This window comes from Nesoenas mayeri (genome assembly GCF_963082525.1).
Source record: "Nesoenas mayeri genome assembly, chromosome: 15".
In the NCBI taxonomy this organism is placed as follows: Eukaryota; Metazoa; Chordata; class Aves; order Columbiformes; family Columbidae; genus Nesoenas; species Nesoenas mayeri.
The window spans coordinates 5,780,154-5,794,028 of record NC_137559.1 but is presented as its reverse complement, the minus strand read 5'-3'; the positions used below and the strand labels follow the sequence as shown (position 1 = coordinate 5,794,028).

At 42.3% G+C, this 13,875-nt stretch overlaps 1 protein-coding gene across 1 annotated transcript; it reads right to left on the bottom strand.

Moving 5' to 3' along the window:
- Positions 1–533: 533 nt before the first annotated feature.
- On the bottom strand, positions 534–10,195 carry LOC308046223 (uncharacterized protein; the record flags this gene model as incomplete). The annotated part of the gene is made up of 17 exons (XM_080353951.1): positions 9,894–10,195; positions 9,283–9,412; positions 9,027–9,120; positions 8,190–8,340; positions 7,653–7,815; positions 7,001–7,126; positions 6,210–6,272; positions 5,112–5,234; positions 4,618–4,773; positions 3,940–3,993; positions 3,458–3,675; positions 2,663–2,739; positions 2,376–2,486; positions 1,738–1,824; positions 821–928; positions 574–627; positions 534–539 (listed from the first exon to the last, which is right to left on the bottom strand). The coding sequence occupies exons 1-17, from the start codon at positions 9,997–9,999 to the stop codon at positions 534–536; spliced, it is 1,827 nt and encodes a 608-aa protein (XP_080210077.1). The 5' UTR covers positions 10,000–10,195.
- Between the last annotated feature and the right edge of the window lie 3,680 nt (positions 10,196–13,875).

Here is a 13,875-nt window from a genome sequence, read left to right as displayed (position 1 = left end):
ATAACATTGGACAGCGTGAAGTGAAAAGGCCATTTGGTTTCAACAGGTAACACAGAAAAACCTTTGTGTTGCAACACTGATGGTAGTTCTCTCTTCATTAACAGTCTTAACTCACAATTCTTGTTCTTTATTCTCCCCTGTTATTAGCAATGGTAAAGATACTGAACATGATGGTTGTGGGAGATTTGAAATCATTCTCTTTGGCTGTGAAGTAGGTTCACACTTACATATGCAGGTTCTCTGTAATAATACTCAGAGCGAAGAGGCCAATGGATTGCATCTTCTGGTGCCTGCACGTCAGGAACAGGCAAAGGAATTCACCCACGTACTGGGGACCAAGGTTTTGCCACCTACGCAACAGAAAACAGAACACAGATATTCAGAGACAATTTTTCTATTCATTCCTAGCATTAGAGCTTAGGATTATAGCTCTGCTGAATGTTACTGCTGCAGGTCTGCTCTTATGTTTCCATAAATGGACCTCAGGGAGCAAGTGTTTACTCACAGTTTTAGCATTGTTGCTTTCTGACGATTTAGATCTCTCAAAATCAGGTTGACAGTGCCATGGAGAACATGTTCTTCATAGGAAAGATGGTCCAATAACAGCCTCAGAGCCCAAAAGTTATTCTAGGAAGAGATAAAATAAGAGCAGTGATTTAACCTAATTGCCAGACATTTCTTAGAAAAATCAGAATAAATTAAAGGTCAGCAAAGCTAAAGGGGATGAAAACCAAGTTAAATGTGTCTAAAAATCCCTACACAGGTTCTAAATTTAATTTGGTTTCATCTCTTAAAACAGAAATCAATATCTAGGACTCACCCCAAAAGCCAGGGCTATCTCTAAGAAGGAATTCAAGTATGGAAGGTCACAAAAAAGCATCTGTTGTATTGCTTGTACTGCAAGAATAAGACAAGCCTCATGGTGCAACTACAGGAAGAGATATCAAGAAAAAGAGACATATTTAAAAGACACTTTCCCACTACTTGTATATCATACCCAGTCAAATCAGTACCAAGTTACTACATCCCAGTCAAACAGGTTGGAAGTCAGACATGACACCCAAAGTATCTCATGAAGACCAAAAGAAGGGGGAATAAAATAGGTACTTTTATTTAAATGGCATATTTCTCCTGGTGATCTCAAAATCCTCCCAGAAACATGAAGTCTCACACCCTCACAGAAGCAGAATTAAGTGAAAAATAAATAACTTCTTGCCCAGTAGTCGCTTATTTGTAGAGTACGCTAAATGTAACTTCCTCAAAATAAGTAAAAAAGAATAAAATATAAAATACATTTCAAGCCATCTTTAAACATGTTCCACTACATTTGAAACCACCGTTCAAAACAAATTGAGAAATTCTGGGCTATTTTGAGACAAACCCAGTGCCAAGTCTTAAAGGACAGTTTGCAGTTTGAATCCAACACAAGATCAGCCCAGGAGAAGTTAAAAGAGGATCAGTTATTGCCAACCCTCCCACTTTATAAACTTGGACAGTGCTGAAATAAGGCTTGTGCTAGGTTGAAGATTGCATCAGACCAGAACTACCCTCAGATTTTTCTTAACTTCTGACAGCACGGGCTACAGCAGATAAGAACAGCCTCTGCCAATTCCCTCCCCAAATCTTCAGACTTCCTCTTAAAAGCTTTTGAAAATAATCCAAGTGTTTTCAATACTGCTGTATCTTCAAGCACAATAAAACAAAGGTAAGTTTCCTTATCACCGTGTGCACACTTACATGAGGAGAGAAAATAGTAGGTGGTAAAGAAACATTAATTTTTGCCTTCAGCTCCTCCAAAAGGCCGCTGCTGGCAGCAAGCACCCCCTGCAACACAAGTCAGGAGTCACAAGTAAGTAAGGGTGTCCCAGATGGCTCTTTAACATGCTTTTACTTCTATTTTTCAGTGTTTTCTTTTACAGATGAAGTTGACTGTTCAACATCATACTCAAGGATTAAGTTGAGGCGCTACCAAAACCACATCACATAACCTCTTAATTTTCATCTCCTGTGCTTAGCAGACCAGTTATTTCTGTTCTTGTGAAGAAAATACCCAGATACTGATTCTTTAGGACTATCTGAACACATTTTTCTTAAACTGCTTTCCTATCCGCTTTGTCATCTGATCCACCTCAACATTAAAAGATACAGAATCAGCATTAGGCATTGAGCGGCAAGCAGAATTAATCTGCTTACTGTTGTATTTAAGAGTCCTGAATCACAACATCCTGCAGAGTGCAAACACCACAGGAGTATTTGACAAGGCACTGTCAAGTTAACCTTAGGATTTAGAAGAAGGAACCAATGCCCACATCAAATGAAATCTTGTCTAAACCCAAGACACCAGATTCTCCTGCTTCACAGCATGTTTCCCTTACCCTTTGGAAGTCCAGCGGTGGTTCTTTCAGGGATAGAGGATGTAGGTGCCCATTTTTTTCCAGCAAACTGCTACTGCCCAAGATCATGACGAGGGAACTCCAGCATTTGGGCTGAAACACAGCAGAACATTCGTAAACAAAGTCAAATCTGTTGACAGAGCTGTGAAATATTCAGACAGAAAAGGGTTCGATAGTAAATTCTTTCATTGGAGAAGTAACTAGACTAGATGTGTAATATATACAAACACTTGATGGGCCACAGAAACAGAGTTTTAAACCAGACTCACATTCCTGTACAGTGACACATTGCTGTAAAGGAGCTTGAGTGCCTGCTTAATTAGAACACCATCTTTCAAAGGAGATCCTGCAAGAAATAAAAATCCAAAACAGATCTTATATTCTCTGAAAACTATAGAGTGTGAACACAAGCAAAATATTAACTTAGTAACAGATATGCCTCAGCAGAAGCCTAACAAAAAATGATAAGTGAGTGTGTACAGCAATTTTACAATATTTTTTTTGTAGGTTGTGAATGGAAAACCCAACATCAACTGTAAAATGCTATTCTGGAAAGCTACAAAGAACTGAATGCAATTTAGACTAAGCCATCAGAGGACAAAATCCTCATTATGGGCATCACACCACAATCAGTATCTCATACCTCTAAGAATTCTACTAGCAGCTGAATATCTCCAATATAAATCATTCATTTCAGAATACACCTTGACAAGTAGCACACAGATAGGTGACCACAGTTATCAGCGGCTGAAATAACAACATGAGGTAATAAACAAATCATTAAACCCGTACCATAACGCTCAGCCACACACTGCCATCGGCAAGGTCGTGATGTAACAGAGCTTTGCATTTCCTTTCAGTAAGTATTTTGTGTGAAGTGTACTAAACAAATCCATGCTCAAATACAAAAACCTTCTTCCTGCCTAGAATTATGGACCGTGATTTAGTCTGGACAATTTATAGTTGGGTTCAGAGTCCCTCAGAATATGACTAGATTTAATGCTAAGGTAGAAGTTGTAGCTAATTAAGGTTCTAAATATATGTAAGCAAGAAATCAGACTTGCCAACTGTAATCCAGGGCCCAGCATCCAGCATATCCTTTCCAGCGGGTACACTGCCTGTTCGGAACATCTTCAGGTAGAGCTCAAACTGGAACGGTGCCACCCGGCAGGCGGGACAGCAGGCCAGGTTTCCCACCGGGAACAACAGCGAGTGTGCGGCCGCGAGGAGGTCTCCGCTTTTACACAAGTAGAATGGGATTTTATCTTGAAGGTCTACTAGCCTGGAAAGAAAGAATAAATTAATATCTGATTCTCATTAACATGGAAGTTTTACATTATGTATGTATAGATGCGATTATGCTTGACCGCTAGTAAAGCCCAGTAAAGCTGAAGTTGGTTGCAATGCTGTAGTACCTTCACTTGGCAAACAGCTCCCAAAATCCTACTACTTTTCATTCCACCAGTTTATTACACATTCAAGAAACAGATTTGGACATAATCCTAAGGCAAACAAACAACTAAAAAACTTTTAAAAAGCCATTTACCCTTTGGTATCATTGCACTTGACAGCTCTCAGGTAGCGAACAACTTCTTTATAGCTGAGGAGAAAAGAAAGAGAGGGTAAGCAGAAGAGGAAGGATTGCAAAGCTATATACAGCTCAATCAAATATTTACTACCATTAACAAAGCAAATCAGCAGAGCTTCCCACAACAGCACAGAAATACAGCTGGCAGAAAGAGACAGTTGGAAATGAGTTCCAAGAAGTTATCCATGGATTATCTCTGTTCTCTGGTAAAATAAAACAAGAGGTTTCCTTTACATTTACATTCCTTTACATGTGGACTGTCTTCTTTTGAATACAGACTTGCAAAGACCAGAACACACTTTTTTGCTGTCTTGCAACTAGTCAGCCTTTGATGAACAGAATTTGTTTTAAACATCAATATCTAAAAGCTACTGGGGTTACGGAAACAAAGGAATTATCCATTTCAACATTCTTTTCTGGCCCTGAAGTGTTCAAAGTGCTTGATGCTGCTTTGAAAAACTTCAAAAAGCCACTGGCCTTGTTGGTAAGTGACAGGCACAAACAGCTTCAAATGTGTCTTTGTTTTGTAGGTTTCCCCATTATACAAGACTCCTGCAGATTTTCGGAAAACAGTACACTGCAAAATGTAAAACTTGAGTTCATAAAATGAAAAATGCAAAACCAAACTGATCTTACTTCTCTTTGTCTACCAATTTCTTCACTCGAGCCTCTATAACGGGGAATGCTTCCCACAGACGCATTTTTCTTCCTTTCTGTGTTCTCTGACCAGTGATGTTCTGGCCTTTTAAAACCGTTGTCAGTAACATATCATCCCATGGCACAACATTCAAGCTGGAAGTACAAAAATAAGGTCATATTTCAGTGTGCTTTGCTGGTACTCTACAGTTTATTTCCTTTAAGTATCACAAAGATTTACCAATAAAACATCTTGAGGTTTACAACTGACTTCTAAGGGGGAAAAAAGATATCTATGTATATATGGACAATAACTTAGCCCATAGCATCAAATAGCTTCTGTAAGGACAGGAGAAATACAAAGCAGCCAATACTGAAATCTTCCTATAAAACACTCATAACACTATGAGTGAAAAATATCACTCTATATAGCTGTTTTCAAATCAGGCAACTGTATAAACAAATATTCTGTAAACAAAACCTGAAGAACGTACCTATTTGAGAAGCCAAAACAGTGACATGGAAGCGAGATGGACTGAAAGAAATTAACAAATTTTTCATACAAATTTTTTGGAAAGTCACACAACACCAGCATCCTCTGAAGTTGTGTTGTGATCCTGCGTTTTGAAAAGAAGAAAGATCTCTTAAAATCAATGAATTACTACTACATCATTGCATACTTTTTAATCGTACAGAAAACTATTCCATGGAAATTTGGGGTTTTTTTGGTTACATGTCAGACAGTTTGGATCTATACTTAAATTCATGCTTTGAGATTTGTAGTGAATAATGGTATTGCTCTTTTATTTTTAAACTCTGGTAAAAACAAGCTCCTGTGGTCTTCAGTTTGACAGCAAAGGTCCCCAGTGAGCAGATGCGAGAAACACGTGGCCAGCCCAGCAAACCACCTGAGCTCCTGGCAGCTTCACAGCCAGTGAAACCATCTCTTGTCTTCACTGAAAACTGGAGATAATGCACCAGAGAAGAGTTTAGTCTTTCAAAACTGGGGGAGGGAGGCCAAAAAATCCCTTTTCCTGTTTTTGAAGCAAGAAATTAAAGTTTCAAGAATAGTAATTTAAAATTAAAACTAATGCAGGATTTAGGTTATGTCTGTCATTAGTTTCAAATAAGAGGTGAGAATATATAATTGTTTTTGAGTGCTCCTGAAAAAAAGTTAATTCTTAACTCATTAACCTTCTGTTGCAAGTGAATTTTGGGTTAAAGGTGAAAAACAAAGCTAAAATGAGAAAGGAATTAAACCAAGTGAGCTGGATGTCCTCATTCCACAGCCTCTGGGGGACTTCACTGTGTCACATCCCTGAGCACTCGGTCCCAGAGGAGCCCTGCATGGCTGCTGCTTTCATCTTTCACACACACTATTTACTCTGGGGCTTACTAAGTTTTTGGTGCCAGAACCATCAGATTATACACCTGTGCAAGTTCACTGTTTGGCTTTTAAGGGCTAAAGCATTCACTATTTCATTTATACCTTTGAATAGAAGGGATTTGAAATGCATTTTAAAGGCAAGCAGATCGTTTGCAGCCAGCAACCCTCCCATCGCCATCTCACCGTGTAATAAGACAAGTCTCACCTTTGAAGCAGACAAGGGACAGCAACCTTTAACGAAGCCGTGTGACCAAGGTTCTGCCAGCTTCTACGAGGGGAGGAAAAAAAGCACTAATTAACATTTGATTGATTTTCCTGCCTTTTCCTCTTCTCTATCTTCAACTGTTTAAGAAAACACTTTTTTTTTTTTCTTAAAAAGCATTGGGAGCTATCATGCTAACAAAAATTCCAAACAGATAAAACAAGTGCATAAAGTTTAGGACACATTTTAGAATTAACACAGTTTTACAGCACAAGTCGGAACAACTGAAGTATTTAAAGTGTCTTTATTTATCACGCAGTCCTCCAGCTGACAGGTCAGCCTCCAGACTTGAGGGAGGCAACTAAAACCTCCCCCGCAAGGAACGTCACATCCTCCCTTCCAGCTCAGCAGAAGTTTCCTCACACAACACGGCTTGTGCGTCCTCCACTCTGGGAAGCTCCCCTGTCCCTTCTCCTGGGGAATTAACTCCACCTGCTACCACCTGCTGTCTGTTACCCCCCCAGTTCCCATCTCAAATTCTGTCTCTCCTTCTCATGATTCAATCTCACTTATATTCTTTTAATATCCAGTTTTTAACCATCTTTTTCCCCAAAATACCTCCCCATAACCAATCTCGTTTCTCCCTCAGGTGTCCTCATTTCCCTCTCATGGTGCTGCAACCAGGGCTGTGATCTTTACGCTGTCCTTAATAAATGGAAAACCAGAACTGTCTCGGTCTCCTCCTTTTGAGGAGCAAATGAAGGTGACAGCCTAGATGTGGAACTGGTACTTACAGAGCAGGGTCTTTATGGAGTGCAATCTCTTTAGCTGCTCCCAAATACATGACAGCAGCAGCCTTGGGACTCTCTTGTTCTGCCTGATTTAAAAATCTTGTTACCAGCGCAAAAACTCCAGAATACCTGAGAAAGTTCAAGTTGTCCATAAGATAAAGTATCTGCAATGACGTAATTTGTAAACAAATGGCAATTATGACCATTCTACAGATTGAGAGCAAATTGACTGACTTTTCCTTGAAAAACATTTCTAAGATAGCAACAGGGTATTTGCACAACCGTTACTTCAATCATTTTACAGGCACATAACATCAAGTAAAAGCTCAACCCCATCCTACAAACCAAATTAGTAAAAATATCAGCTTTACTTTCATGCTTTCCCAGGTTATAATAACAAGGCCTATTAACAAGTGTCTTAGTATAGCACAAGAGACGTACTTAAAGTCATATTTAAGACATATTTAAAGAGGTATTTAAGGGGACGTTTAAACCACATCCAAGAGCAATTTAATAGCTTCCTGGCCAAGTAAGTTCTCTCAACTAAGTTTCTGGTACATCAGGTGCCACGATTCTGTTTATCACTTGAGTAAAGGAAAGCAAGCGTGCATAGACCAGCAGGTACTGCTAGTAGGCGAGTTCTGCTCTCACTTACTTGTATACAACCTCTGTGTTGCGCGATCTGCAGATATCACACTGCCCAGCAGGCAGTTTGGGGAGACAAACGCATTCGTGCTGTGTGGGAGGAATTTTTTCTCCAACCAGATACTTATTATATTCCACAGAAAGTTCCTGGATAAATTTTATTAGAAGACTTCCTAAGAGAGCAGACAGATAGGAAGCCGTTAGTGTAATAATTATTTTTTTTTCCCTCTTCCAAAACTAAAAGAAAAACAGGAAGACAACCATTTTACAATCCTGTGTAAAATATTTAGCAAGTTATACCCAATTGTACTGGCCAGAAAAGCTCTGTTGCTCCTTTCAGAGGGAGGAAAGCAGGAAAGCACACAAACTGGACCTGCAGACCGGGCTCTGATCTGAGTATGGCCCAGAAAGAGAGCAGCAACAGTAACCTACTGCTTTAAAAACTCCCCAAGCCCTCGCAAGGAAAGCTGTGGACCGAACAAACTGTCTATGAAGCCACAGGCTGAGCGGCCACGGTGAGGCACGGGTCTCCCAGCAGAACACTTACCACCGTGCCGAAGGTCCGCGTCGATATCCGTGAGCTCCAAATTGAACATCACGAGAACACCAGCCAAGGCAAAGTCACGCTGGTCCTTCCAGAATTTGCTTTTGTTGTGTGCGTTGCAGTGGCAGAGGGAAGAGGTTGTCCAGTTCTGGCACTATTTCATAAAACGTGAAAAAACAGGGAAAGGTGTTTTACATCGACGCAAAGCCACAGTGAAATATTTTGACAGTTGGAGCAATAGGCCAATATGGCAATAACTTGACATCATGGCTAAAAATAAAATTTAAAAAGCCCATAGTAATTTACCATAATTCCTGAAAACCTTCCAGAGACACTTTGGGCTGGTCCCCAACCCACTGTAAATCAGTAATGGAGCACTGGCTTTGTGTGTTCACCCAAACTTTGCTCACAGTTCAAACTTCCTTCAGTTTTAAGAAAAAAACCAAACAAACCAACCCTACACACCCAATTCCCTGCACTCCAGGTTAGGACAGTCTACATGTCTGAATTTCTCTAGTGCAGTGAGCAGCAGTCTGAGTAATTTGACTTTATGACACACACCATGTGCCTAAAGCAAACACAGGGACATTTGCTTACACCAAGTGAAGGTCGACTCTAACAACTGCTGGACTACTAAAAATAAGCCCAGACAGTGACCACATGTTTAGCAGCATTGTGAAGCAGACTGATATCAACATTTAGGAGAGGAACTGCTAAAATAATCAAATTTCATGTATCCTTTATTCTTTTAGTGTGCTTAAGAATGATTTCTTTTAAACAGACTGCTGAGTAATTTAGTTTACTCAAAGTTGTGCATTTTTCGATTACATCTCTTCTTACCTCAGCAGCGAGTTTGTCACAAATATAGCAGTAGCACTGATCACAAATATCAGCATTTTTTCCAAGGGGTGAGCAGGTATCACATTCCGTTCGCCTACAAAGTTGAAAAACAGAAGGTTCTTTATAAAACAAGTTATACTCTTATCCAATTCTGCTTCTGCTTTCAGCTGGTAAAAAGGCAACGGGTTTACTTGACAAAATGGACTAAATGTGGAAAATGAAACCCCCATGTTATACTCCACATCACTGAACATACTCGAACAGGTGTATTGTACAGTCATATCTTGCATGAGGCATCACATTTGCTTGTTTACAGAAAGTCACCACCAGTTCACATTCCTCATCCACAACTTCTTCAGATTTCTCCTCTTCCAGGGCAGACTTCTCTGTAGAAAACAGAATATGTGATGTAAATCAGTATCAAGGTAACTATGATTTCATTACAAATTCAACCACCTATTGACATTTTCTTTATAAAAACACTTTATGCATAAGTTTTTCTTATGATTTCATATGGTACCAATAAGAATGGTACAGTGACCTGTGACAAAACACTGTCACACTATCAAAACAGAGATAATATAATCAGAAAGGATCCAATTGACATTGAAAATTCCAGGCTCAGCTAACTTTGTAATATTTTGAAACCACACAGCAAAGTTCAGTACAGTATGCAGGTAAATTGTGTCATCAAGGAAATCCCCAAAGTTATGGAATAATTGCAGTTCCTCCCGGTTTTATTTATTTTTGAAGTACTTTGTTTTCTTAGCAGCATAAAGACACATTTCAAACATATTGTATAATAATTCACTTTGACTTCAAACGTTCTTTACAGAACTTCATTAACACCAAGTGCACAGTGCTCACCCAATGGGTCAACTACCAGAACCGAACTCCCCAGTGTGTTCTCGGCTTCATCATCGCTGATCAGGATCACGCTCTGCTCTTCCTCTTCTCCTTTTGATGGCCCCATGGTTACTGAACTCCGAAAGAAAGGAGCAGTTTGGCAGCAAACAGGACACAAAGTTCACGCTTCTAAGGTTCCTTTCTTCAGGAAGGGAAGCAAAGGGCTCCTCCAAGACCCAAACTCCTCATTTGTGTTGAGCGAGTTACACTAGGGACAGAAATGTTTGATCTTCACCGCAGCCAGCAGCTCAAAAAACCTTGAAGGTTCCATCCAGACTTGAGAGAACTCTAAAAAACAAGGAGGGAATAAATAAATCAATCTATTTCTATGGTGGGTTTGGTGGGACCAGCTCTGAAAGAACCATCTAATGATGACAACAATGGTTCACAATAATTCTGCTGCCCCTTGCTCGAGGTGCCCCACGCAGCCCCTACTCCCTCTCCAGGCTCAAAAACCGCACCCCAATTACCCCCACTCCTCACACCACAGTCCCATTATCCTGCCCAGCCACAAGACTCGCTCCCTCCCCACTCCAAGGCCCACGGATCCCCCCCAGTCCCGGCCCAACCGCCCCATCCTCTCGGCTCCAACCGTCCCCAAATCGTCCCCCTTCGGCCCCTGGGCTCCCTCCCCCGTCATACACCACCCCCCCTCCCCAGCCCCTGCTCCCCGCCGCTCCCCTCACCGCCCGGCCCCGCTCCCGTCCCGCCGCTCCCCTCACCGCCCGGCCCCGCTCCCGTCCCGCCGCTCCCCTCACCGCCCGGCCCCGCTCCCGTCCCGCCGCTCCCGTCCCGCCGCCGTCGAACCCCCCGCTACCGCCACTTTTTGAGCAAACTAAGTACTTCCTATGCGGTGACCCCGGAAAGGGCCAGCGCACTGACGCCACCCGCACTACTTCCGCCCTGGCAGCTTGGTGGGAGAGCTGCGGTGGGGCCGCCATATTTGGTGAGGGCAGAGGGAGTCGTACGCTTCACGCCTGTGGGGCGCAGGGCCTGGTGCGGGCCCGGCTTCTCCAGTGCTTAAATAAACCTTTCATCCTCCACAGGCTGCGGAATGGAACAGAAATCGGTATTAGTGTAGGGTCCTCTCGGCGCTTGAGCTCCTGCAAGTGAGGAAGAGAGAGGTGGGAAGCCCCATTGCATCTTCTTTGGCCTTTTGAGGGTGCCTTGGTGGCCCAGGCCCCACAGGGCACAACCTGCTTACGCTCCCCACAATGACTGTAGGAAACAATTACTTTGCAAATATAATAGGCTCAGGCAGGATCTCTCAGCAATTTTTTTTTTTAATAATGATATTGCAACACTGGGTGTTCTACCTAAAGGTAGGCACACACAATAGGGCGAAAAGCCCCTGCTTATATCCCCCCAAAATACCAGCCGCAATTTCCCTCCCCTGTTCCCCATTGGCTGGTACTTCAGGGTTTACAGACTACCCGGCCCTGCCTCAGTTTACATACAATACCCTTCCCCTCATCAATCTATTTAAGATATGGATTCCTGGTACTTTGGCTACCCTTCCCCCTAAATTAACTTGTAAATACAGGTATCAGTATGCATACAGGTATCAGTATATATTCCGGGAAGAACCTGTGTTTTACATTAAGGATTCATAGTCTGATGTCTCTTGGTCCTTCCCTCTTGCTGAGGTCAGGCGCCAGGTCCTCAGTTATGTAAAAACAACAGTTCTTCGTTAAATGTTCCTTTAAATGATTATACTATTTTATGATTCTCCGTGGCCTCCCTGTAGCCAAGAGGGTTGATTCCCCTCCCATGAGACCAGGACACTGGTGCTGAGCCACTGTGGCCACCGACGGGACAGCAGCTGCTGGCGGATAAATCGGTTTTACCGCTCGTGCTCATCCCGAATTGTGAGTTCCATCACACAGAACTGCCCTACTGCACGCCCAGCAGCTCAGCGAGGAAAACGCCACATTGGCTGATATTCAGCATTTCCCTGGTAACGCTAGATGGTACCAGAGCTCCACAGCGGCTCAGGCAGGACTTGACAAGACAGAAAGTGCCTCAAAAAATGGAAATTCTGAAACATGGAAAGCTGAAGATGTAAAGCTGCAATATATTAGTGTGCCATTGGCAAAGTCATTGCTGTTTCTATGGGAAAAAGCAGACGGGAGTTACAAATAAAATAAGGACATTTTTCCAGCAATCAGGGCAACAAGTGTAACACTATTTGCAGTTAAAAATGATCAGCAAAGTGAAGGTATGAGAGCACTTGATGGGGAAGCATTTGAAGACCAATCTTCATGGAATTTTTAACTACTAGTAATTAGTTAATAGTTAAAGAAAATCTAGGAAGTGTTTTAACTTAAGGAGAACCAGCCATTAAATCATAAAAATGAGGTACATTGCTGGTATGGTTAATATTAGGAACTACTGAAACGGCACTCGGAATACGATCCCCTCTTTCTGTGAGTGGCTGCACACATTGCAACACGCTGCCTGAAATATTAATGCATTAAAAAAAAAAAAAAAGTCTTCCTGCAAATGAATATTTATTCCATGAATAATCTTTAATGTCTTCGTAGCTTTCAACACATTTGGGCAAAATGTTTCAAGTTTCTGTGCTTACAGTGAAAAATCTAAACCCGACACCTAAATAGGTGGCCTGATTTCAGCTGCATGGAGTAGAGACGTCATTTCCTTCATATCGTTGCCTCTGTAGCATGACAGCATTTTAACAGCCTTGAGTAACTCAACGCGGCAATTTGGGTGATGAAATGAAGTATTGAGATAGCAGGGAGGAATAATAACGGCACAACTGGCACGTGGCCAGAATAATTTCTCTAAAACTCGGCTCTCACGCAGAAATCCTGTGAGATGATCTTATGGCTAAATATGGTCAGGACTTCAGTGCTGCGCCTCATCCAAAACACAGCAGCGCTGGTGCTTCCTCTCTTGCCAGATGAAGAGTTGGCGTCGGCGTCTTATTTTTAGTGGTGTGGGTGTAAAACGCGTTGGTTGAATTTCGCGTCGCCGGAGCTCGGGCTGCTCTGCCACGTCGGGTTTCGTGCCCAGATCTCGCGAAGCTCAAGGTCTGGGACTGACATCATCGGCTCCTGCTTCATGGGCTGTGTCTTGCAGGTCTGTTGCGTTTTGGGGTGAAGAGACGGTTTTCCTGCTGCCAGAGGCCGTAAGTCTAACATAAGGCCCTGTCCTGAGCCAGAGCTGCGGGTTCTGCTCCCTGGAGTGAAGAGTGAGGGCTGGAGCAGTGGGCTTTCTACCCACCCGCTCCTGAAGTACAAGTGGAATTTCTCTTTGACCGCAACAGCAGAGCTGTAGAGGGAACAGACCATTAAAACGCCCGCTCAAAAATTTTTTTCACGTCCCATTTATATTTATTTCTGCTTCATTCTGAAAGTCAAAGGCCCATTTGTACCCGCTGAAAGGCTTGGGATAGATCAGTTGACTGGAAAAAGCTGAGAGGATTGAAACCTGCAATTCCACATGGACAAGTGCTAATCCATCGCTCTGCTGAGCCCGAGGAAGGTGCCACAGATCTTTCCAGGCACTCAGAGCTCACTCATGTCATGGCTTTTGTGCTTGTTTGGCCCAGAAAATGATGTTCAGTGCTAGAATTCTAAAAGAGGTTCTTGTAACTGAGCTTCTCGGAAAAGACTTGCCATCTTTTCTAGCTACATTCAGCATCTCTGCTGATTAATTGCCTCTGTTAACAAGCAAACTTTCCAAGGTGACTTTAAGGAGGGTCCCACCCCCTTTAATATTTGAAGTTCCTCCTGTTCCCCAACAGCCCCAGCTCCTGGTAATTACTGAATTCTGGTGCCAATTTCAGCCAAATGGACAGCAGGTAAAAATCCCACAGGTAACAAGTTCTTAAAGTGTTGTGATAAGAGATATGTGTGTGTGTGAGAGAGAAACCCTTCTTTGAGTTCAACCACCATCAGAAAACTACAAATCCAGCATGAGA